We start from the raw sequence: 21,987 nt of genomic DNA, 5'->3' as shown, positions 1-21,987 counted from the left end.
ATTTATGCTGCCTCTTACACCATTGATTATTTTCTCTTCATTGTCATCAACGCCTAAACAGTTGATTTAAACCCTAAATCCTCCATTTGCAAATCCAAACTCCAGAGACAACCAGCTCGCTTTACTCTGTCTTTAGAGATGTATCCATATGCTACTCGATTCGTCTCCATGGAACTTCCAGCTCTTAATGGCCCAAAGGTTGGTTTCACTCTTCACATTGTATTTATCTGCCAAGAAAAAAAGTCGATGAAAAGTATTCGCAGTGCTTCACGTGCAACCGTTTCACGAGACTATTCGTTTTCTTCATTGTTTGTGCAGGTTTGGAGCTCTTCTGGTTCGTCTGGGCGGGTAGTCAAAGTACGTGCTGTTTCCTTGACTATGAGTGATGCGTCGAATTACATTCCAAAGGCTCCGATTTTTCTCCCCGAGGGACCATGGAAGGAGGTGATCAACTACTTTTTGAATACAAATCTTGCATTTTTTATCGAAGAAAGTTATGTTTTTAATGTAACAAATATATGTAAACGATATACATCGACGTCGCGCGCATCCTACTTATTATTTTACTTCTACTTAATTAGATGTATGCTTCAATGTGATATATGCTTCGATGTGAATTACCCAATCAACTCTGCTAATTGATTTAAGGACTATGAGTACGTAGGTCCCTGGGGGGTTACTGCCGCTGAGGGATTCAAAGCTGCCGGAATTTGTGCTGGTTTGCGCGTGAAACAAGATAAACCTGATCTTGCACTTGTCACTTGTGATGTGGATGCCATATCTGCAGGTTAGCTTGGTTTCATTTTTCCGGGGAATTTAGGTGCAGTCATTTGTACGCTTTGTTGTAATCATGTTTCCCAGTTGTACCGTATGTGATTTAATTTTTCTCTTTAGTCATTCTCTGTTTTTCTTTTTTCGTTTTGCTTTTTTGTAACTGCGTGGCTTGAGACGTTTTGACTCTTTGAAAAGTTAATCACCTGAAGGATTTGACTAGAGATACTATCTCATGATTTATTTACAGGCGTGTTTACTACGAATACGGTTGCAGCTGCACCAGTCCTGTTCTGTAAAAAGGCATTAAACAATTCGAAAACGGTATGACAGAGTATCATCTTAAGCTCCATTTTGTGCATACTATGTGCGAACAAAGAGAGGGCTGAGCATGAATTTTAGAAATTAGTTTATCAGTGATCATTCATTAATTATTGATTTTTCTGATCAGTTGCCCTATGTGGTAGATTATATATATATATATATATATATATATATATATATATATTTAAGGTACTTTACTTTGAAGTGCTTGTGTTGAAGATAACTTGGAGGAATCCATCAATTGCCGGTCACCTCTTTAACAACAGAAGCCGGCACCTATGTTCTGCTTATTTTCACTGGATTTTATATTACATAATAAACATAGGCTGGGCATGAGAACAAGGTCACAATTGCATGATATTGAAGTACAACCGTTGTTATGGAAATGATGAATATGATGATGATGTGTGTTTGTCAGGTCAATTGTTAGGTGTCATGTCATTAAATGAATTATTATTCATGCATTATGTATCTTGACCAACAGATTATGTAAACATACTTCGCTATTTCCTCCTCCAAAGGCTACCTTGAACATTTGCTGTATTATTACATACTTTGCCATGATATGGCCATGCATCTATTACCATAGGGTGTTTGTTTTTTCAGTCAGTTCAGATATTTATGCGTTTTCAGTTTCTTAACAATCTGCTAATAACTCAATCATGCAACTCCTCAGGGGCGTGCAGTGTTAATAAATGCTGGACAAGCAAATGCCGCAACGGTAAGACATCTGAGTAGTGAGATGTTCTGCTTGTCCTTTTTGTCCAGACACTGCATAGTTTCATCTTGATGTAGAAGGGCATCAAAGAATGTGCTTTTGCTTTTTTTTTTTTTTCCCCACCTTGCTGATGCTGGGCCCAAAGACATGGGATTTCTTTAAGTCTTCCACATGATGCTGGCACTGTGAGAGTGTTTTTTTTTTTTTTTTCCAAAAAAGGTGAAAACTTAAATTGTAAAGTGCTTTTGCTGTGAGGTGTAACAAGTGGTATGTGGCTAAATTACCTTCCGATGATGTCCAGGGTGATGCAGGATATCAGGATGTTATAGAATGTGCCAGCACGCTTGCCGAGGTATGCTACGTTCGGAGTATGAAACACTAATCAATGTGGTTGTACAAGTTCAATTTGTTCATTCTCATCAGACTAAGATTTATTGAATTACAGTTACTTCAAATAAGTCCAGAGGAGGTGTTTATTGAGTCCACAGGTGTAATTGGTCGAAGAATAAATAAGGTAACTAGGTGATCTTAGGTATGTTATACCAAATCATATATATGTGCACCATGCCTTCCCGAATATAGATCAGCTGAAAAGTTCTGCTGCCTATTTTGTTTTCCGATAATTAATGTACGTTTTCCTCGCAACGTTTCCACATATAATCTTTATTTTTGTTACATACGCAGGAGGCACTTTTGAGTTCACTTCCAAAACTAGTTGATTCATTGTCATCATCAACTGAGGGGTAATGCTCATGTTTTGGCCATTTGTGTAATTGACATTAATTCATGTTTATGAAGGCACCTGTTCCATTCTTCAATGTCATATTCATTATGTATAATTATATTCACCTTCTGTTATTGAAGTATGCATATGCTTCATGATCGCCTTGAGGGGACATTTTGCTGCTATTTCCTCTTTCTTTAAACACTCTTGACTCTTATCAGTGGGTGCGCAGGGCAGATTCTGCAGCCGTGGCAATCACTACTACCGACCTTGTTAGCAAGAGTGTAGCAATTGAGTCTCAGGTGTGCAAGTACTTGTTTTCTCACGTCAACTTGCATTCATATTGCTAGTACTTTCACAAAATTAAGCCAATAGTAATCAGTATGCACATATTGTATTAGTAATTGTTCTACTCTCTTGGGCGGAGACGTGAAATCAGTGACTTTTGCAAAGTTTTGCTATGAACAATATTTATAGTTAAAGTTAAATGGTCTATCATAACACTGATTGTATTTTACCACAGTTATACTTTTAAACACCAAGTTAAGAGTGTTAAAAAGTTGAAAATGTTCATTTATTTTGTAGAAAAGGTTGTTTGATCTTGAAACCAGGCAGTTAGAATTCTTCAAATTTATTATTCTCTTGCAAAAAATTCCTATCAAGGAGATAGGCCTTTACTTATTATTTATTTTGATAAGCAAGGCGATAGGCCTTTATAAAAGTTGGTAAATTCTCAGGTTGGAGGGAGAACGGTTAGAGTTGGGGGAATGGCGAAAGGTTCTGGGATGATCCATCCAAATATGGCTACCATGCTAGGTGTATGTCTTTCATATTTTTCTTGCAAGTTTTTTCTGGAAACCTACAAATTTTTCCATTCCTTGAAAATGGTGTCTGTGTTCCAGGTGATAACAACTGATGCGCTGGTTGCAAGTGATGTTTGGAGAAAGATGGTGCAGGCTGCTGTAAACAGAAGTTTCAACCAGATAACTGTATGGAATAGATTAATCTCATCTCATCCGTTTTTTAGTAATATTGTTTTTAATATTTTGTTGACTGTTACTTGAAAAATAATTTGTTGACTGCCAAAAGTTGCATGGTGGTTTAGTTGAGCTGTGAATCTTCAAGAATCACATCTGTACAGGTTGTATCATGTCTGTGATTTCAGAGTTGTTAACTTTTCACCTCTTCTACCAGACCCAATTTTTCATTATTTTGCCTATCAGTGTGATGAGCTTTGCCTCCAATTCATGATGCTTGATGTCTAGACTGCCAATCTCTGACCTGCACGTCCTTTGTAATGCTCCTTCACATCCACAAATATCTTCTATGCATGCATGTATTATTACCATATTTGATATGAAACTTCTTTGTAAATTTACTTGACACTACAATTATGAACTTTCCTAACCTCAATTTCAAACAGCCCATGGTGCTTTTTCACTGGGGACTAACACTTTGAGAGGTGGCAAACCGACAAAGCCATAGTCCCTTACTCCAAAGATTGTCATATGATGGCAAAAACAGTTAATGACTGTCATCTTTATATGGAATAGGGCAATGGTAATATCTCCCTCTGAGTGGTGTGCGATTGCTAATGATCAGTTCTTGATGGGACCCTGAGCTGGTCTTGTGATCTGATAATTCAGAAGACAATTGAACCAAGCCAGTACAGTACACTTCAGGTTGTGCTGTTTAGGTTCCTGTGTTTTACCGTCTAGAGTTGCTCGCCTAGTGGATGCATGTATGTCTGTGTGTGACATTCCAAGTTATGTACATTTGTTAATACAAATAAGAGTTTGACAATTTTGTTTGTTGAGCTTTGTTTCCTTATTTTATTTACTAATGTAAATCTCCCAGTGATGAATTTTTTTATCATCATAATCTTTTTCACCATTGCTCAGTTACAGAAAGTTCTTCTACCTCCGAGAGAGGGATCATTTCTTTTAGAAGATACAAGTCTTCAAACTGAATAAGTCACACCCAGTCACATTTGACCGATGTGGTGCATTTTAAGTGGGTTTTGTTTTAAATGGTTTAGATAAAATGTCATTTAAAGCTGGCATGACTTACTCAATGTGAAGAGTAGCATTCCTCATTGCGAAAATACATCCAAATTGGTACTCATGTTTTGAATTGTGTCATCTTTGGCAAGTATGCTTCTTGATGTAAGCAAGCAAGTATCCTTTTAGATGTGGTGTGATAAATCCTGCATAGTGGGACCTTGTGAAAGTTAATATTTATCTTGTTGATGTGTGGTGCAACAGGTAGATGGAGATACTAGTACCAATGATACTGTTATTGCTTTGGCTAGTGGGTTATCTGGATCAATCAGGATAGCTTCTATAGACAGTTATGAGGCAATGCAACTCCAAGAATGCCTTGATGTGGTAAGTTTGGCTTCCATTAAACTATTAACTCAGTTATAAAAATTAGTTTAGTTTGCTTCTCTATTGATTAGGATCCATTTGCCCACACTGGCACGACCTTCCCCCACCCAAAAGAAAAATCCATTCACAAAGAAAACCCTTATGCGTATTTACACCTTCTAATTTAACATTAACCGAACCAGTGTTTGTTTGCTTCACTAAGTTCATTATTATTAGAGTCGTACTTTACTGAAATCTTATTTGTTTCTAACTTTCTAGTGCTCAAATTACTTTGTAGAATAGGTTTTCGAATGGTATGAGAGGGGGTCCATATTTCTTGGGAAGCCTCAAATTATATGGTTTCAAACTAGGTATTGGGTTCTATCTATTCAAAGTTCAATCAATTTGAATTTTTCAGGTAATGCAAGGCCTTGCCAAATCAGTAGCTTGGGATGGAGAAGGAGCAACATGCCTCATTGAGGTCTGCATCTTTCTTTTCTTTTCTTTTTTAAGAAATAAAGGGATACTCTTTTCTTGTCAAGGCTATCTGTTCTTGTAAGCCAAGTATGATGCTGCTCATTCGCCTCTGTTAATTGGACATCCAACAGGAAACTACTGAACCTACTCTTGTGGCTGAATTATGCCAAGCACTTGATATGATCACATATAATCTATGAACAAATCTCTTCTGAGGAGCAATGTGAGAGGGAACAACTCTCATATCTGTAAATCCTATGATTCTTTCCACTAATTCTCTTAGAGATTTAAAGAATGATAGTAAAATTTTGAAGCTTATCTCTATGACTTGTAATTTTAACTCAGCAATATGATGTGAGTTCAGAGATAGTAACTAGCCTATACATTGAGATTTTCCGGCTAATTCAACTTTATGTATGTAGGTGACCGTGACAGGTGCAGACAGCGAGGCTGAAGCATCAAAGATTGCACGCTCAGTGGCATCTTCTTCTCTTGTTAAAGTACAATTTTAAAGCTTGACCATGCTTTTGATAGATCACTTTAGTGAAGTCTAATCTACTCAGTTCTTTTATTCAGGCTGCCATATATGGTAGAGATCCAAATTGGGGACGTATTGCTGCTGCTGCAGGCTATGCTGGTATTTCTTTCCATCAAAACAAGCTTCAAGTGTTGCTAGGAGATATCCTGCTCATGAATGGTGGGGAACCACAACCATTTGACAGGTCAGAATAAGGCTTGAATTCTATATTTAAAATCATACTGTTGTTGTATGAAATTCATATCCTACTCTCTTTGACTCCCTTGGTTGTTATAATCTCATTGAGCGAGATAGAAGCTTAAAGAGATTTCTTAAGGAGCTGTGGTTCTTCATACATATTCAGCTCAAGAACAGTGATTAGGGGAGGATGTTTGTTGGTTAAAAAAAAATATGCGATTTTCACTTTACTTTGATCCTCTGCTTTCCTCAGTCTATCTTTTTCCAGTAAGTTTTTGATATTATCCTTGGGTAATATTAAATCCCTATGTCTGTCATGTTATTAATATAGGTAGGCAAACACTTCCCCCTCTTGTATCTTGCCTGGGAAAAAAAGAAAAGAAAAGAAAAACTGCTGCTAAAGAAACCTAATGTTTAGCATTATCACTTGTACATTATATGTGGAGTCTGCCTGATTTCTCTCAAGTCTATCTATATCTCCCACCGAAACTAGTACCTTCTTTGATCACAATTGACACATCTTCAAAAAACCTGTTTCTTTTAACAGTACACAACTATAGATGCTGTTTACAGTCTTTTTTTTATTCTATTTATAACATCACTTGATTGAAGAAGTTGCTTTTTTTTTAGAAGCATCCTCGTTCTCATCTTCTAAATATATATATTTAGAGATTCATTTTGCAATGCTTCACAATTGTATGCGTTAATGTAATACTTATTCTAGAAAGGCTGAAACCATAAATCCTGAAGATCACATCCCTAAGACATCTGTTCATTTGTACATGTATCATATATATCATAGATACAAGAACAATTTCCAATCTGATTTTTTGTAGTTTTATGCTAAAATGGGGCTTTCATGGTATTTGTTGGGAGTAAGGAGTATGGAGTCCTAGTGGTCGCGAGGCCAGCAGAGGTACCATCGGTGATGGCTGAGTTGGAGGATACGGTAATGGAGGAGCCTACGGTAGCGACGGGATTTATACTAGTCACGAGTTACCAACTTCCCTCACCGTTGGCTGACAGTTTTCTGGCAGGGTTTGGACAGAAAGGGCCAATGGGAAGCAGAGATGAAGGGGTGGTGGAGTTTTAGGTGGTATCCCCTTCGGCGAAGATTTTCCAGACAAGGGCCTCCGATAATGCATGTGTACTATGGTGGGGGGTAACGTGGATGTTAGTGAAGGACTTTCTCAGATGATAGGTCCTATGTGTGAAATTCCTCAGTGGGAATGCAGGTCTCCCTTTGCCGAGGAGGAGACAGGGTTGCTGTTGGGATCGCAGTGGGCATCTAGGGAAGGGGTTGAGATGGATGGGGAGCCTATACCCTCCGAAATCTATGCCACCATGTCAACAATGACTGGGTTATAAGCTGCAGGAAATCTAGCGATGTGTGTGGATTGAGTGTGAAGGTTTGAAGAACAATTCATGGCTTTGTTAACTGCCATTGAAAGTTGAAACGCTCAGATCAAGAAATCTGGTCTAAAAATACTGAGGGAGCTCAAGAGATAAACTTGGCCTATCAATTATGAGGGCAGCTCAAGTAGAGCAAGATCTAAAGGGAGGTGGTCAACATTTTCTTTATGAAGCCCAAGATTTTATCCTGTAATGTCCGAGGGCTCAATGAGGTTAATAAGCACCTGCAGATAGAAAATCTGCTTCGAGAGTGGAAGACAAACATTGTGTGCTGCAAGAAACTAAGATGGAAATTATTTCAAGAAGCACTGTTAGAAGTTTGTGGAGTTGTCCAAATGTTGACTAGGTTTTCCTGGCTTCGGTTGGGGCATCAGATGGTATACTAGTAATGTGGGATAGAAGGGTGGTGGATAAAGTGGAGGAATATATCGGGGAGTACACAGTGCCTTCTCTTTTCAAAATGTGGAGGATAATTTTAGGTGGGCTTTTGCTAGAATTTATGAGCCGACTGTGGACAGTAGTAGAAACATTCTATGGGAAGAGTTAGCCGGGTTACACAACTGGTGGGACCTACCTTGGTGTATAGGAGGGACTTTAATGTTATAAGATTCCCAAGTGAAAGATTGGGAGATAACAAGTTGCGGCCAGCAGTGTTGAGTTTCTTGGACTGTATTTTTTACTTGGGTTGGTGGACATCCCTCTCATGGGCGGTGCATTCACATGGTTCAATAACCAAACATGGTCTAGATTGGACAGATTCTTAGTTTTTCCAAGTGGGAAAGAAATTACTCGGAATTATGTCAAAAATGACTACCTCACCTATGTTTCGATCATTTTCCCATCTTGTTGGACTGTGGGGGTATTCAAGGAGGACGAAGATACTTTAAGTTTGAGAATATGTGGCTAACAACTGAAGGCTTTGTGGAATAGGTCAGACAATGCTGATCCTCCTATCAGATCCAAGGCACCCCTAGTTTTATTTTTGTAGGTAAATTGAAAGCTTTGGAATGTGCAGTCTTTTGGAGATATAGGCAACTGCAAGAAGTCACTATTGGAGGAGTTTCAAGAGGTCGAGAGGGCACAAGAGGGATGGACCCTTTCTTTGGAGGAACTCTCTCAGAGGACAGAACTAGTTTCAAAACTAGAGAGGGCTACCCTATTGGAGGAGATATCTTGGCGACAAAAATCACGAGCTTTGTGGTTGAAAGAAGGTGATCGAAGCATGAAGTTTTTTCATAGAATGGCCAATTCCCATAGGAGAACTAATGCCATTGAGATGATGAATATTGATGGAGCTATTTGCACAGAGATACCTGTGATTCACGAACATGTCACCGGTTATTTTGAACAATTGCTTATCGAGCTAGAGGGGTGGAGGCGAAGATTGATGGGCTAGCGTTTGAGTCCATTGAGTAGCAGAATGCCTCTTGGTTGGAGAGTCTGATTAAGGAGACCGAGGTTCTCGAAGTGGTGAGGAAGAGGGTCAAAGACAAAGCACCTAGTCTAGACGGTTTTTCTATGGGTTTCTTCCAATCTTGCTAGGAAGTGGTGAATGAGGATTTAATGAAGGTATTTCATGAATTTTTTTTTGGTTGGGAAGTTTGAGAAAAGTCTCAACATCACTTTTATTGCACTTATTCCCAAGAAGACTGGGGCATCGGAGGCTATGGATTAAGTGGTGTATATCGATAGCGAGGTTCTCAGTTTTGGTAAACGGTAGCCCAGTTGGTTTTTTTAACAGCTCCCGAGGGCTAAGGCAAGGGGATACTTTGTCCCCACTCCTCTTTGTCATAGTCATGGAGGTGTTGAGCAGAATGATTACAACTATAACAAACAATGGTTTCTTGGCTGGATTTTCGGTTGGTGATATAAACCAAGGTACTCTTAATATTTCTCACTTGTTTTTCGCATACGACACCTTAATTTTTTGCGAGGTAGATCAAAACCAGATTCAGGCACTGAGGGCACTTCTAATTTGCTTTGAAGCTGTATCAGGATTGAAAGTGAATTTATCTAAGTCAGAGTTGGTCCCAGTTGGCAGCATTCGTAATATCCGACTGTTGGCTAATACTCTCGGATGTAAGGTCTCCTCTTTCCCTATGAATTACCTTGGCCTTTCTTTGGGGGGCCGCCTCCAAGGCTAAACCCATTTGGGATGTAGTCATTGAGAAAATTGAGCATAGATTGGCAGGTTGGAAGAGATTGTATTAGTCGAAAGGTGGTAGGATTACCCTAATCAAAAGCACTCTATCCAATCTACCAACTTATTTTTTATCCTTCCCAATTCTAGCGAGTGTGGCGACACGAATTGAGAAATTACATCGGGATTTTCTGTGTAGTGGACTTGCGGATGAATTCAAGTTTCATTTGGTCAAGTGTGACAAGATATGCTCCCCAATCTCTTCGGGTGGTTTGGGAATTAGAAATCTGAGGTTGTTCAATCGGGCTTTACTTGGGAAATGGTTCAAGCGTTATAATACGAAACAAGAAGCTTTATGGAAGTTGGTGATTGATTTCGAGTATGGAGGCTATTGGGGGGATGGTGCTCTAGGGAGGTACGTGGGGTTTGTGGTGTGGGAATATGGAAGCACTTAGACAACGGTGGAGCGTGTTTGCTTCATACTAGAATTGTGATGGGAGATGGTTCAAGAACTAAATTCTAGCATGACAAATGGTGTGGAGATAGTGCCCTCAAGGGCTCATTCCCGACAGTGTTCAAACTTGCACATGAGAAAGAAGCTTCAATGGCGGACCTCATGGAGATGGCTGGTGACTTAGTCCTATGGAATGTGAGCTTCACTAGGGCAGCCCAAGATTAAGAAGTTAGTAGTTTAGCAGATTTTTTCCAACTCTTATCCTTCATACTTGGGAAATGTGAGCGCCATGAGACCGAGTACTCAAGGAGCTGATACATTGTGGTGGGAACTTGCCAAAAAAGGTATATTTTTAATTCGTTCTTTCTAAAAGGCCCGTACACAATTGTAGAATACTCACTTTCCATGGAGAAGGATTTGGAGAAATAAGGTGCCTCCTAGGGCGGCTTTTTTTGCTTGGACAACATCTCTGGGAAAGATTTTGACGATAGATAATTTACAAAAACGCAGGGTGATAGTAGTGGACTGGTGCTGTATGTGCAAACAAACTGGTGAGATTGTGGACCATCTTCTACCACATTGCGAGGTCGCTAGAGTGTTATGGGACGATGTATTCAAACGGGTAGAGCTAGCCTAAGTTATGCCTGCAATAGTGGTCAAACTTCTGTCATGTTGGACGAACCTGGGAGGTATTCCATAAATTTTAGCTGTATGGAAGATGATTCCTATATGTATTCTTTGGTGAATTTGGCAGGAACAGAATGACCGGACGTTTGAAGACATGGAGTGTTCATTGGAGGAGATTAGATTACTTTTTGTTAGAACTCTATTTTTTTTGGGCCAAAGCTATAGATTTCAATGGCCTCAATTTTCATGATTTTCTTGTTTCTATTTCTTCTTCCTAAATAGGTGCTACCTCTTGTATACCCCCTTGTGTACTTAGGCTATATCTATTTGTTTACTTAAAAAAAAAAAAAGGAGTAAGGAGTCCTAAACTTCTCATTTTTTTTCCTACTCACATCCATGTGTTACCAAAATCTTGTATCCATCACTACTTAAGGTGCCATCTTTACTTGAAAAAAATTATGTATGATATTTTTTGATTGCCAGACACTTCAAATATACAATCAGCCTTGTTGGGTTAGCCACAAATTATGTAGCCACCATCCAAAATTCGATATATTTGCTTTTCCTAAGGGAGATCTAGTTAGTTGCCTGTTCCTTTTGTTCCTTCTTGGTCATCGTACTTGTCATGGTGCAAACTAGTGGTTAAGGACAGGTTTGGGATGAGTTGTAGACTTAGACATCCTGGATTTGGTTCTGCTCTACAACTTGTCTTGGATTACTTTATCTGTGGTTCTGGCAGATGGGAATGTGTATGCAGGGGGATTTACTCCCAGGGGTGGGTCTGAAGGGCAAAAAATTCCCAAGTTTCTTTGTGGAAGAAATATCCTTTCTATATGAGATGTGCAGGTTTTACAAGGGTACATACATGCGTGTTGCAGTATTTACTTTTCAGCAAGTCATTTTCTCTATTTAGGAAGTTTCTTAGCAGAATGTACCTACAATCTCTTGAGCAACTGGAAGTGTTTTCAGGGCTGCAGCAAGTAACTATCTGAAGAAGGCTGGTGAGACGCATGGGACAGTTGCAATTCATGTATCAGTTGGTAAGCTTCTTAAGTGTGCAGTAATCATGCATTTCTTATCTTTTTGCTTTGTGTTGATGGTTACTCCGAAGTTACCTAGTAGACTAATGCCTAGCTACCTATGGAATAACGCTCTTCTGAGGACACATGGAACCCACAATTTTCCAGACAGTTATCTGCAATTTGGTCTGATAACCGTTGGTGAGAAAATGAATACTAGTTTAGTGTCTTTGTCCAATCACTCTAAATCCATACTGATGGGGTCCCAGATTTGCTTGGTTGTTGAACCATGCGCTCTAGCCCTTATGGGCTAGGGATCCTAAATTCTCCTCCAAAATAACTACTACTCTTTCCAAAAGAAAGAGAAGAATGGAAAGCAATGTGTCAGCTCTTTAACTATGAGCAGATTTGCTCATTTGGGCTGTATCTTCACAAAAATAGAATTACAACTTACTTGACAACTCTTGTTTGGTTACCCACCAGTTGGCTTTAGTAAACGGATAAGAAATTCTAAAAGATACCATCAACCAGCTGGTTCACCTTTGTTGAGGCAACCGACCTTTGCTTATTTGCTTAATGACCTATCATTGTCATCGGCACTTTCTGTAGAGATACCTAATTGTGTATGAAGGAATTGTACATCTCTCAATCTTTATCTTCTTTGATTTCCCTCGTCGCTTCTCCCAACAGGTGACGGATTAGGAAGCGGGCAAGCATGGGGATGTGATTTAAGTTACGATTATGTCAAAATAAATGCGGAGTACACAACATAGAAGGTTTCTTCGTGTCATCTCAATATTTTCTGCCCACTTCATGAGACTCCTAGACTAATAAAATGTTTTGAAGGGCTGATGTTTTATCATTGCCGTTTCTTGCCGGTGTGGACAAGGGTAACATGCTTGTGTTTTTCACTATAGATAAGCGCCTTGAGAGCATATATGTAGAACGTGCAAGTCATTTTTATTGCAAATTAGAACCGTGTCAAAATCCTTCGGAAAGGTTTCTTTAGAATAGGCTGGTCGTCCCATCTCTGACTCTTTTGAGGTTTCGTGACCAAAATGCACAAATTTTGCATATGCGATTGCAGGTGAATATTCCATTGCTGTTCGTTTAGGAGAAAACTTGGAAGAAATTAAAACTACGGTGCTCCTTCCTACAATCTTCGGAATCAAATAATACCTCACCATGGCACAAAGTTCTTTAAAAGGCGGTAGATAAGCTCCTCACAACCGTTTAAAATGCAAGCAATTTAAAAGGCTATGCGTTTGGAATTTGAATTGAATTGAGATTAATTTAGTTCAGTCTAATTTTAAGTTGAGTCTAACATTTAAACACCTAACTTTCAGATTACTAAATTTATCTCAACTTAAATTTCTTCACACGTTAGATCCACAACCTTTTTAAAGTCAACACTTATTTACATGTGAGATCTATAAAATTTTTCAATTTAATACTTCTTTACATATTGAACTTATAAACTTTTTTAATTTTTCATAAATATAGTTAAATTTATCTTAACATCTAAATACATCTAAAATTTCTTTTACAAAACTCATTTAATTATATCAATTCATTACTATTTATAAAAAAATTCAACTCAACATTCAAAGAGACATTCATAAGCAAAAGACAAACAAAATGTACGGTAAGTCGGAAAATGAAACATTATTTTTGCCCCAATCCCGTACCGATAAAAAGCACAAATATTTAGCCATGTTTAATTAGTAGAATTCCCAAGTGTATAGTTAAATTTGGTTAAGTTATATAAATAAAATTTTTGTGAGATTTTTTTTTTTGGGGTAAAAGTTGTTTTGATTTGTGTTTTTTTTTACGAAAACCAAGACAAATGATTATTTAAAGGAAAAGAGAAAAATCTTCTGAGATTACAAAGACGTTTGGATTAAAGTTAGAAATTTCTTTTAGAAAAAATTTGAGAGCATGATGAATCCAGATATAGAATCTCTTTGGGAGAAGTACCGCCAAGGTGGCAACATAAATTAACAGAGATTAAAATTAAATTAACCAAACTCTGATGTAACTGAAAAGCAGGAATTGAAACGAAGGAGAGCCACCAAAACACTTTCTAGACCTGAAAATAGAATCGTACCACTTTGGTGGAAGCCTGAGAAGTCTGTTATCTATGGCATTATTAACAGAGGGCACGCCTCTTTTGTCACAACAAACAAGACACGATACAATCATACAAAATTAGAAATCAATCTGCTAATTATATTATATTTTACAAAAACATCACAAACCATATATCAACCAAGTTGTAGAGCTTATCAACACACTGAACTAAACTTTGTATGAAGCATTCATAGTTCTCAGACCACCAAAAATAAAAACAAACGCAAAACCATTAAAGGATTATACTTATTTATCCACACACCAGATGGAACATCCAACGAAAATGTGATTCATGAGGCTTCAGCAATTGAGTAGTGCACCTCAGTGCGCGATTTATGACGGTAGCTACTCCCACAGTAGGAGTTGGAGCTGCCAACTTCATAATTCCCAAACTTACCAGAAATCTTGGCCGATTTGCGAATTTGTTTCTTGTCTTTGCCGCTGCCTCCTTGTGAAGAGTTGCTCCTCTGCCCTTTTCTCCCATTTCTCTTTTCATTCTTCTTGTTTTTATACTTATGGGAGCTCTTGCTTTTGACTGGGTGTGAGATCAATGTAGGCGGTGGATCATATACATCAGGAGCCCATTTCACTGTCAGTGTCTCCCGCAGAATCCCTCGTTTCTCACGGCTACCTTTCATGGCAGATACAAGCTCCAAAGGGGTCTGTGATATTGGATTATATATGGCATAAGCACAACAACAAAGGGAAAATCTGTTTATAACAAAACATTAGGAAGCTAAAAGTAATTATTTTAAAATACAACTTAAGTGTAGCACCAGTTTGATACACCCAACAAACATTTGAAAAAAACCACCTGATTTTGCAAACTTTGAAAAGTCTCGTTTGGGCAGTGAGGTAATATTTTCAGGTATTCTATGAATAGTAGTGAAAAAGTAATGAAAGAATAATGAATAGTAGTGAATAGTAGTAAAAAGTCGGTGAAAAGTAATAATAGAATAATGAATATTAGTATATTCTCAGTACCCAAATTAGAATCTATTGTTTTAGAAAAACCCAGCCAAATTAGGAAGGCATCAAAGGGTATTGGATTTAAAAACTGCAAGGTGCTTGCATATACTCTGGTACATGCACACACGGGCTCACAACCTAAATGGCAGCGCAGGAGAAGGGAAAATTACAAAGATACTGCCAACAGAAAATATGCAGCCTTTAAGTATTTCATACTTTTACCTAACGAAGGCCAGAGTATCCTACTAGTAGAGAACTTACAGGCAAAGATATGGATCGTGAGTGGGCCTGATCCTTGGAGTCCATAGAAGAGTGTTCCTGCAACCCTGTTTCGCGCTCCTCATCTTCCTCATCCGAAGAACTTGCAGGCAACATAATCTTTGGAAATGGGAAAGTTACACTCTTGTTTAAGCGCTTCTCAGAGGAAGTTGCTTGACACGTTTTAATCTGTTTGCATATGTCTTCCTCTTCCTCATGCCCATCAGATGTAGAGTCTGTCTCCTGAGCTTCTTGGATATTTAATGACTTATCAAGAGCATCTCCAAGGACATTTACATCACAAGATTGAGTGTCCATCGACAAAATCAAGTTCTACAAGAATAGAGCCAGCAGATGCATATTAGAAACGTCACGTACATTGCTACTTGGGATATTCCTTATTCCAGTAAAAAAGACTGCTACAGAAACCTTGAATCTCCAGTGGCAGCACGTTAAGTTCTAAATGTGTTCTTAAACAAAAAGAGAGGAAAAACAAGCATCATAAAACTTATGCATATAGATGGAAGAGAGAAGTCACAATGTCCAAAATAAATTCCTTCATACAACCGAAAATATTGATTAAATAAATTATAGCAAATGCACCTATTCTGCTGTGGTATGGCTCGTTTTTGTTGATACCCTCTCGCAGTTTTCAATTTTCATAATCCTACCCAATGTGATATCCACTCCTAATCCAAGACTTTTGTCTCACTTCCATTAGAATCACCAATGGGATTTGTGTCACATGACATCATCTGACAGACATAAATCTGATCGGCAAGTCACTTCTCTCATACACTTAATTACTCTAATCACCACCACACATCCACACAATGGTCTACCAAAAGCCCAAAACATCACAATCAATAACACCACTACACCACTGGTCACCCAAGACAAGAACATTAAAATGCAACCACATGGGATTGATTAGATCAATCCTAACATTTTTACCCATAAAAAAAGTAAAAAAAAAAAAAAAAAAAAAAAAAAAAATTATTATACCGAAAGAGGATGTCCAATCCTAACAGAAACCACAAAAAATGCAAACAACATTCAAGAAAAAAAGAGAAACGCAGGCAGCATGGTCAAGTTGGGCAGTGACAGAATTTGGCTTTCCTGTTGGAGAATATTGCTGAATTGAGCACAATGTTTGAGCCTCGAGCTGCCGGAATGCATCATGACAATGATGCTGATTTATGTTATGAGATTTGAATGGATCAATTAGGACACACAGAGGATGTGTTGGGGTTTTCCATCAGATGAGAAACGTGACCATTGTAACCAGTAAAGCTGATCAGTGCCACAGAAATCCCAGGGTGGGTAAGTTTTAAAAATTCAACACCCACTGAGCAGGCATTGGATATAGGGGTGTCAAATTCAGATTAAACCCATCTACTTGGGTGTTTACTATTGTATATTTATTCTATATAAACATAAAACTACAAATCTTAAATCATTTTCTCCTTAGAGATTATGGTTTCTCTTAGGGAGGTTTGGATAGTGAGTTGAGATGAGTGAATTGAGATGAAAGTTGAATAAAATATTGTTAGAATATTATTTTTTAAATTATTATTATTATTATGGGATTTGAAAAAATTAAATTGTTTATTGTATGCTGTGTGGGAATTTGGGAAAGTTGTAATGATGAGATGAGAGGAGATAAGATGAGTTAAAAGGCCTTTTGTATCCAAACCTCCCTCTTCTGAAAAGCTCAAAACACTTATTCTCAATCCTGACTGCCGAGCACTGCTTCCCACTCATTTTCATTTTCCTGCATTTTCTCAATAGCCAAATGGGACATTAGCGTATGCCATTTTTTTTTTTATTTCTGCCTTTCTGTTTGCTGAGGAATAAAAGAGTGGATAGGAAGAGCCTGAAATCAGTTTCAAAGGACAGACCTCACCAAATAATCTATCAAGAATCAAGATGGACCAGTTTTGGGAGGTGTCTGACCTCAGGCAAATCAGTATCGGGTAGGCCTAAACAACAACTGATAGGGTAGCCCAAAAGCATGAATGACACATGATTAAGTTTCATCAGACTTAACATCCAATGCTGACAGAGGAGGGTGCACATTTCAAATTGGTGTGCCAAGTGTCTAGATTGATAGTTTAGAGTTCAAATTACAAAAGAGGTGGTGGTTTGAGGAATTAGACTAGACAGGAAACGAAAGAAAAAGAGAGTTGTTTTTGACCTAAGCAATAAAAGCTCTTTAGTAGTTTCTTTTGGCAGAAAATGATAAAAAGAAAAAGAAAGAAAGAAGAAGAAGCCCTTTAGAGTAAATGAATAGACTCTAGAGAAAGGGAGGTGCTTGTGACATAAGCATAATAGAAGTCCTCTAGTCATGTGTCTTGTCAGAAAATGAACAGTGAATGGGTAGGAATTCCTTTGTGTCGTGGTTAGAGGTCCCTTTGGAAAAAAGTAATGTTACTGAGGGTGATGAAAGTATATAATATTTTAGAACAATCGAAAATCATAAAGGTACGAGTAACAAGATTAAGGACCGAGGGGACAATAAAATTTGTAATGCTCTCCTTAGGAAATAATTGACCGATGTTGCCGAGAAAAAAAAAAAAAAAATACCGGTGTTCATGATCAGAAGATCCACAAGCAACATAAAAGGTATATGACAAAAATCAAAAGGAAAAAAGATTAGGCAGCATTCACATCTTACTCCGAATTTGTGGTTTTCAATTTGTTATTTAAAGCCACAAAAAATACGTAAAACTAAAGGTAGATACTTTTGAATGCACATATACAAAAACATTCTCATCACTAAACAGGAAGAATTGTCAAAGTCATAAAATATAACATAATATAGAACAAGATAATCGCAATATTGAACAGATTAATGAACGTAAAAGAGTTTGAAGATTACCATCAATGTTCATTAATAAAGTTGGTTTGAACACACATCGGGTAAAATCATCTGCAGACAAGCATTAACATATACATCGAAATTCACTGAAATTCAAAAATAAAATACCTTAAGAGGTATCACAAACTCGGAACGCGTGTTTAGTATCTGCCAAACAGCTGCAAACTTTTTCAGCCTTTGTCGATCCAAAACCAGGGAAAGAAAAATCCCAATTGCTCTCGATCTCTGATTTCCAGAAAAACTCCCTTGCAATCTCGTACAGACCGCCGAGAAAGGAGAAAACCCCAGAAAATATGACCGAAAAAGAGAAAATTTTAAACGAAAAAAAGCTAATGTTAACTAAGATTACCACGCCGATCGCTTTTCTCGAGATATTTCAGACGATGTGAAGACAATCCGCCATGGAAGGAAGCCAAGGAAGGAACGAAAGGACCCATCAAGAATTGAACGGGCACCGAAGGCATATTTCCTATGCTCTCCGAAACCCTACGCGAAACCCCTCGAATCTCTTAGCCACGATGGCGATTAAGCAGACGCGATAATATATTCAACGTGGAGGATTCAGACAAATCAAAGGGTAAACCCCCCAAAAACAAAAATCTGGGTGTGAGTCAGCGAATTTGGAGGAGATCAATGAGCAGCTGAGGAATGGAGAGGTTGGATCAGAGAGAGGATCAGAATTCAGAAGAGATATGGCAGACAGCTAAGCTGATTAAAGCAGGTGGGTGGGTTTATAAATAAATTCAACGCTATTAGTTTTTCAAAGTTTAGGACCGTAAACAATCAAGAACGTACACGTCCTCATCAATCAGCAAAGGGAATTAGGAGAGAGAAACAGATATTTGTAACGGAAGTTGGATGTGCTCGGCAGAAAAGTCGTACAGAGCTAACGGTCCAGATAAATTGTACTTTGCATCTGACGCTCGGTAATGCATAGTGGAGACTATAGCTGAAAGCTCGCAAGTATTGGGCCCATTCTGGTGTAAGAGCGAAGGGTACCCTACGGGGCAGGTATCATCCCTACCCCGCCTCCCGATATGTGGGGGAGGGAAATTTTTCACCGTACCCCGCCTCCATCCATGCTGGGGCAGGGTACTCCGTCCGCTGGCCGGGGTGCGGGGGTGGACCTCCATCCGTCCGCACCCCCGCATGGATGGCGGCGGCAACGGATGGGACAGGGTGCAAGTCGTGCGAGTTCGGACCTTCGGTGTCTTAGATGAAGAGAGAGGGACCGGGTGCGAGACATCGAGAACTTAGAGACAGGGAGAGACTGAGAGCGAGCCAACGAGGGAGAAGTGAGAATGAAGAAGGTTCGGGAATCGGGAGGGGGGGCCAATGGGGTGGGTTTTTATATAAACCCAGGCATGAAACGACGTCGTTTCATGCTTAGGTTTTTTTTTCCTTTAAATATATATATATAAATATATTTATATATATATAAATCCACAGGGGGCGGGGCGGGGTATATACGGGGCAGGGGTCACCCCCATCCTGCCCCCGTCCCTGGAGGTAAGCCCAGATGCGAGTGGGTGGCCCCACCCCCTGCATCTACCGGACGGGGTGATCCGCCCCGCCGCACAGGGGCTGGGCAGGGTAGGGCAGCGGGGGCGGGGGCGGGGCCCCGCTGCCTACCCCTAGGGTACCCCACTTTCAAACTTATCCAAAACGGGTAAGGCGGTGGATTAGGGTTTGATTAACAACACAGGTTCTGAGCGATAATTAACTACCACTTACGTGTGACAGAAGAACTGTCTAAGCTTTGAAAAGGTTTTAACCTATCAAAAATAGAGAAAGAAGAGGTGGCTTTAACAGAACTTTAACAGAAGTTGATACAAAACGTCCAGATGATAAAGCACTAAGATGCCTTCTTTTATTCATTTCGATGGAAAAGAGTTTTAACCAAAAATAAAAAAAAGCTTTCAAAGCCACAATGACTAAAATCTGGAATCTTGAGGGTTTAATAAGCTTCAACGAGGTGGGACATCACAAATTTTCAGTAAAATTTTAAAAATCTGTGGATTTATAACGTGTGATAAATGGAAGATTTTTACAAATACTTAATCTGTTTTCAAGAATTAGACAGCAGTACTCCCCCAATGAGGTGAATTTTACTTATGAACATTTTTGGATCCAACTACATGGTTTGCTTTTGGCAGCCATGACAACTAAAGGTGGGGAAAGAATTGGCTCCTCAGTAGGGGAAGTGTTAACAGTAGATGCTGATGGGGATGGGGATGGGGTTGGTTGGGAAAAATATTTAAGAATCAGGGTAAACATGAATATTACAAAGCCTTTACCTCGTGGAAGATTAATTAGAATAAAGGGCAAACAAAGCTGGATTGATTTCAAATATGAGAGGTTCCCTTTATTTTGCTTTCAGTGTGGGGTAATACAACATCTAGACAGGGCTTGTGGTATGGAAAGAGGCAGAGGTAATACTAGAGGTGCTGGTCAATCCCAATATGGTCAATGGTTGAGGGCCACGGCTGTTAATTTAATGGGAAATGGTGACAGAAAAGTAGGTAGTAGGGGAAACAAAAATCAGACTTTTATTTAAGGAAATGGCAAGGGTCAACTTAGTAGGGGTTTAATCACTCAATTTGGTGATAAGGAAAAGGTTCCCTTGGAATCATATCACAATCAACAACCTGAGGTTTATAACCGATCTAGAAGAGCAGTTGACAAAGAGAAACAAAATTCAAAATTACAAAATGATTAAATTGAAGAGCAGAGGATAGCCTTCTCAGAGGAGACCTACAAGGCTAATAAGGATCAAGAAAATTTTAACAATAACATCAGTAGTACCTCTGGGAGTTTACAAGCAAATAAGATACTTAGCACTTCACCAGGCAAGCTTGTCTACTCAAGTCTTGATTCCTTAAACAAAGTGGAGCAAACACCAAAGACATTGAGTTGGAAAAGAAGGGCAAGAGCAGTAAATTTCTCAAGTACATATGTGATGGAAAGTGGGGGACAATAGCACAGATGGCACAAGTGGGACAAAAAGAGATAAAGAAGACAGTGGAGATCAGCAAGGAGTAACCAAAAAACAGAAAGGGGGACTCAATCCTGAAAGGAGCTTAACTCAAGAACACATGGTGGAGGTTGCTCAACAATGAGATGCATTACTTGGAACTGTTGAGGGCTTAGGAACCCTTGAACAGTTAGACAATTTCATTTTATGGTGAAGCAAATTTGCCTACACCTACTCTTCCTCTTTGAAACCAAAAGCACAAGGGAGAGGATTGAAAAAATCATAAATAAGATAGGTTTTGACAGAAGCTTTATAGTGAATAGCAAAGGGAGTAGTGGAGGGTTGGCAATGATGTGGAAATCTGAGGCTGATATAGAAGTTGAATCTTACACTAATTCACACATACATGTTAGAGTTAATGATCCACACAATGGGAAGGATTGGACTTTTACAGGATTTTATGAAAATCCAGTAACTGCAAAAAGAGAAGGTAATTGGCAGTTACTTAGGTTTTTACAACCTTTGGATCACAGACCATGGATGTGCATGAAAGATTTCAATGAAATACTTCATCAACATGAGAAACATGGGGGACCAAACAAATCCTTTGCTCAAATGGAAGGATTTAGACAAGCTTTGCAAGATTGTGATTTAAGTGATATGGGATAAAATAAAACTAAATACACTTGGTTCAATAACAGAAAAGGACCTAAATTTATAAATGAGAGGTTAGATAGAGTGTTGACTAATACTGAATGTATGAGTAAGCTTTAAGAAATTACTGTTATCACATTAGCAGCATGTTCTTCAGATCACAGTTCTCTTCTAACTAACCTGAGTTCTCAGGCTCAATCTACAAGAAGGAGAGAGAGACTATTCAGATATGAACTTAGTTGGGGCCTTGAAAATGACTGTAAAACAATGGTCACTAGAGCATGGAATGGCAATGGTAGAAATGGAAAGGCAACGACAACCTTCTTAAACAATTTGTACAGATACATAATTCAGTTAACCAAATGGAACAAGA

The 21,987-nt window shown here is 38.7% G+C and overlaps 2 protein-coding genes across 3 annotated transcripts; one reads left to right on the top strand and one right to left on the bottom strand.

The window, feature by feature from the left end:
* Positions 1 to 35: 35 nt before the first annotated feature.
* LOC121266020 (arginine biosynthesis bifunctional protein ArgJ, chloroplastic) lies at positions 36 to 12,718 on the top strand. 2 transcript variants are annotated; one of them, XM_041169708.1, is made up of 17 exons: positions 36 to 198; positions 319 to 444; positions 665 to 787; positions 1,022 to 1,095; positions 1,772 to 1,816; positions 2,115 to 2,165; positions 2,259 to 2,327; positions 2,498 to 2,556; positions 2,770 to 2,839; positions 3,275 to 3,355; positions 3,440 to 3,526; positions 4,802 to 4,924; positions 5,322 to 5,384; positions 5,803 to 5,880; positions 5,957 to 6,102; positions 11,699 to 11,769; positions 12,439 to 12,718. In XM_041169708.1, exons 2-17 carry the CDS (start codon positions 435 to 437, stop codon positions 12,519 to 12,521), a joined length of 1,233 nt encoding a protein of 410 aa, XP_041025642.1. In that variant the 5' UTR covers positions 36 to 198; positions 319 to 434; the 3' UTR covers positions 12,522 to 12,718. The 2 variants fall into 2 exon arrangements, with proteins under 2 accessions (XP_041025642.1, XP_041025644.1); XM_041169710.1 differs by having other exon boundaries at positions 44 to 198; positions 658 to 787.
* A 1,238-nt stretch (positions 12,719 to 13,956) lies between these two features.
* LOC121265262 lies at positions 13,957 to 18,786 on the bottom strand. Its single transcript, XM_041168828.1, has 3 exons — positions 18,095 to 18,786; positions 15,109 to 15,438; positions 13,957 to 14,540 (listed from the first exon to the last, which is right to left on the bottom strand). Exons 2-3 carry the CDS (start codon positions 15,421 to 15,423, stop codon positions 14,169 to 14,171), a joined length of 687 nt encoding a protein of 228 aa, XP_041024762.1. The 5' UTR covers positions 15,424 to 15,438; positions 18,095 to 18,786; the 3' UTR covers positions 13,957 to 14,168.
* Between the last annotated feature and the right edge of the window lie 3,201 nt (positions 18,787 to 21,987).

Source organism: Juglans microcarpa x Juglans regia, chromosome 5D (genome assembly GCF_004785595.1).
Source record: "Juglans microcarpa x Juglans regia isolate MS1-56 chromosome 5D, Jm3101_v1.0, whole genome shotgun sequence".
Classification (NCBI taxonomy): Eukaryota; Viridiplantae; Streptophyta; class Magnoliopsida; order Fagales; family Juglandaceae; genus Juglans; species Juglans microcarpa x Juglans regia.
Note: the sequence above shows the minus strand (reverse complement) of the source record. Positions and strands in the feature narration are given on the sequence as shown.

Coding starts and splice junctions, on each gene's coding strand:
- LOC121266020 (XM_041169710.1), top strand. CDS start 139: ATGTATCCATATGCTACTCGATTCGTCTCCATGGAACTTCCAGCTCTT. Junction 199..318: donor CAGCTCTTAATGGCCCAAAG/GTTGGTTTCACT, acceptor TTGTTTGTGCAG/GTTTGGAGCTCTTCTGGTTC. Junction 2,328..2,497: donor TTGGTCGAAGAATAAATAAG/GTAACTAGGTGA, acceptor TTACATACGCAG/GAGGCACTTTTGAGTTCACT.
- LOC121265262 (XM_041168828.1), bottom strand. CDS start 15,423: ATGGACACTCAATCTTGTGATGTAAATGTCCTTGGAGATGCTCTTGAT. Junction 14,541..15,108: donor CACGATCCATATCTTTGCCT/GTAAGTTCTCTA, acceptor CCAATATCACAG/ACCCCTTTGGAGCTTGTATC.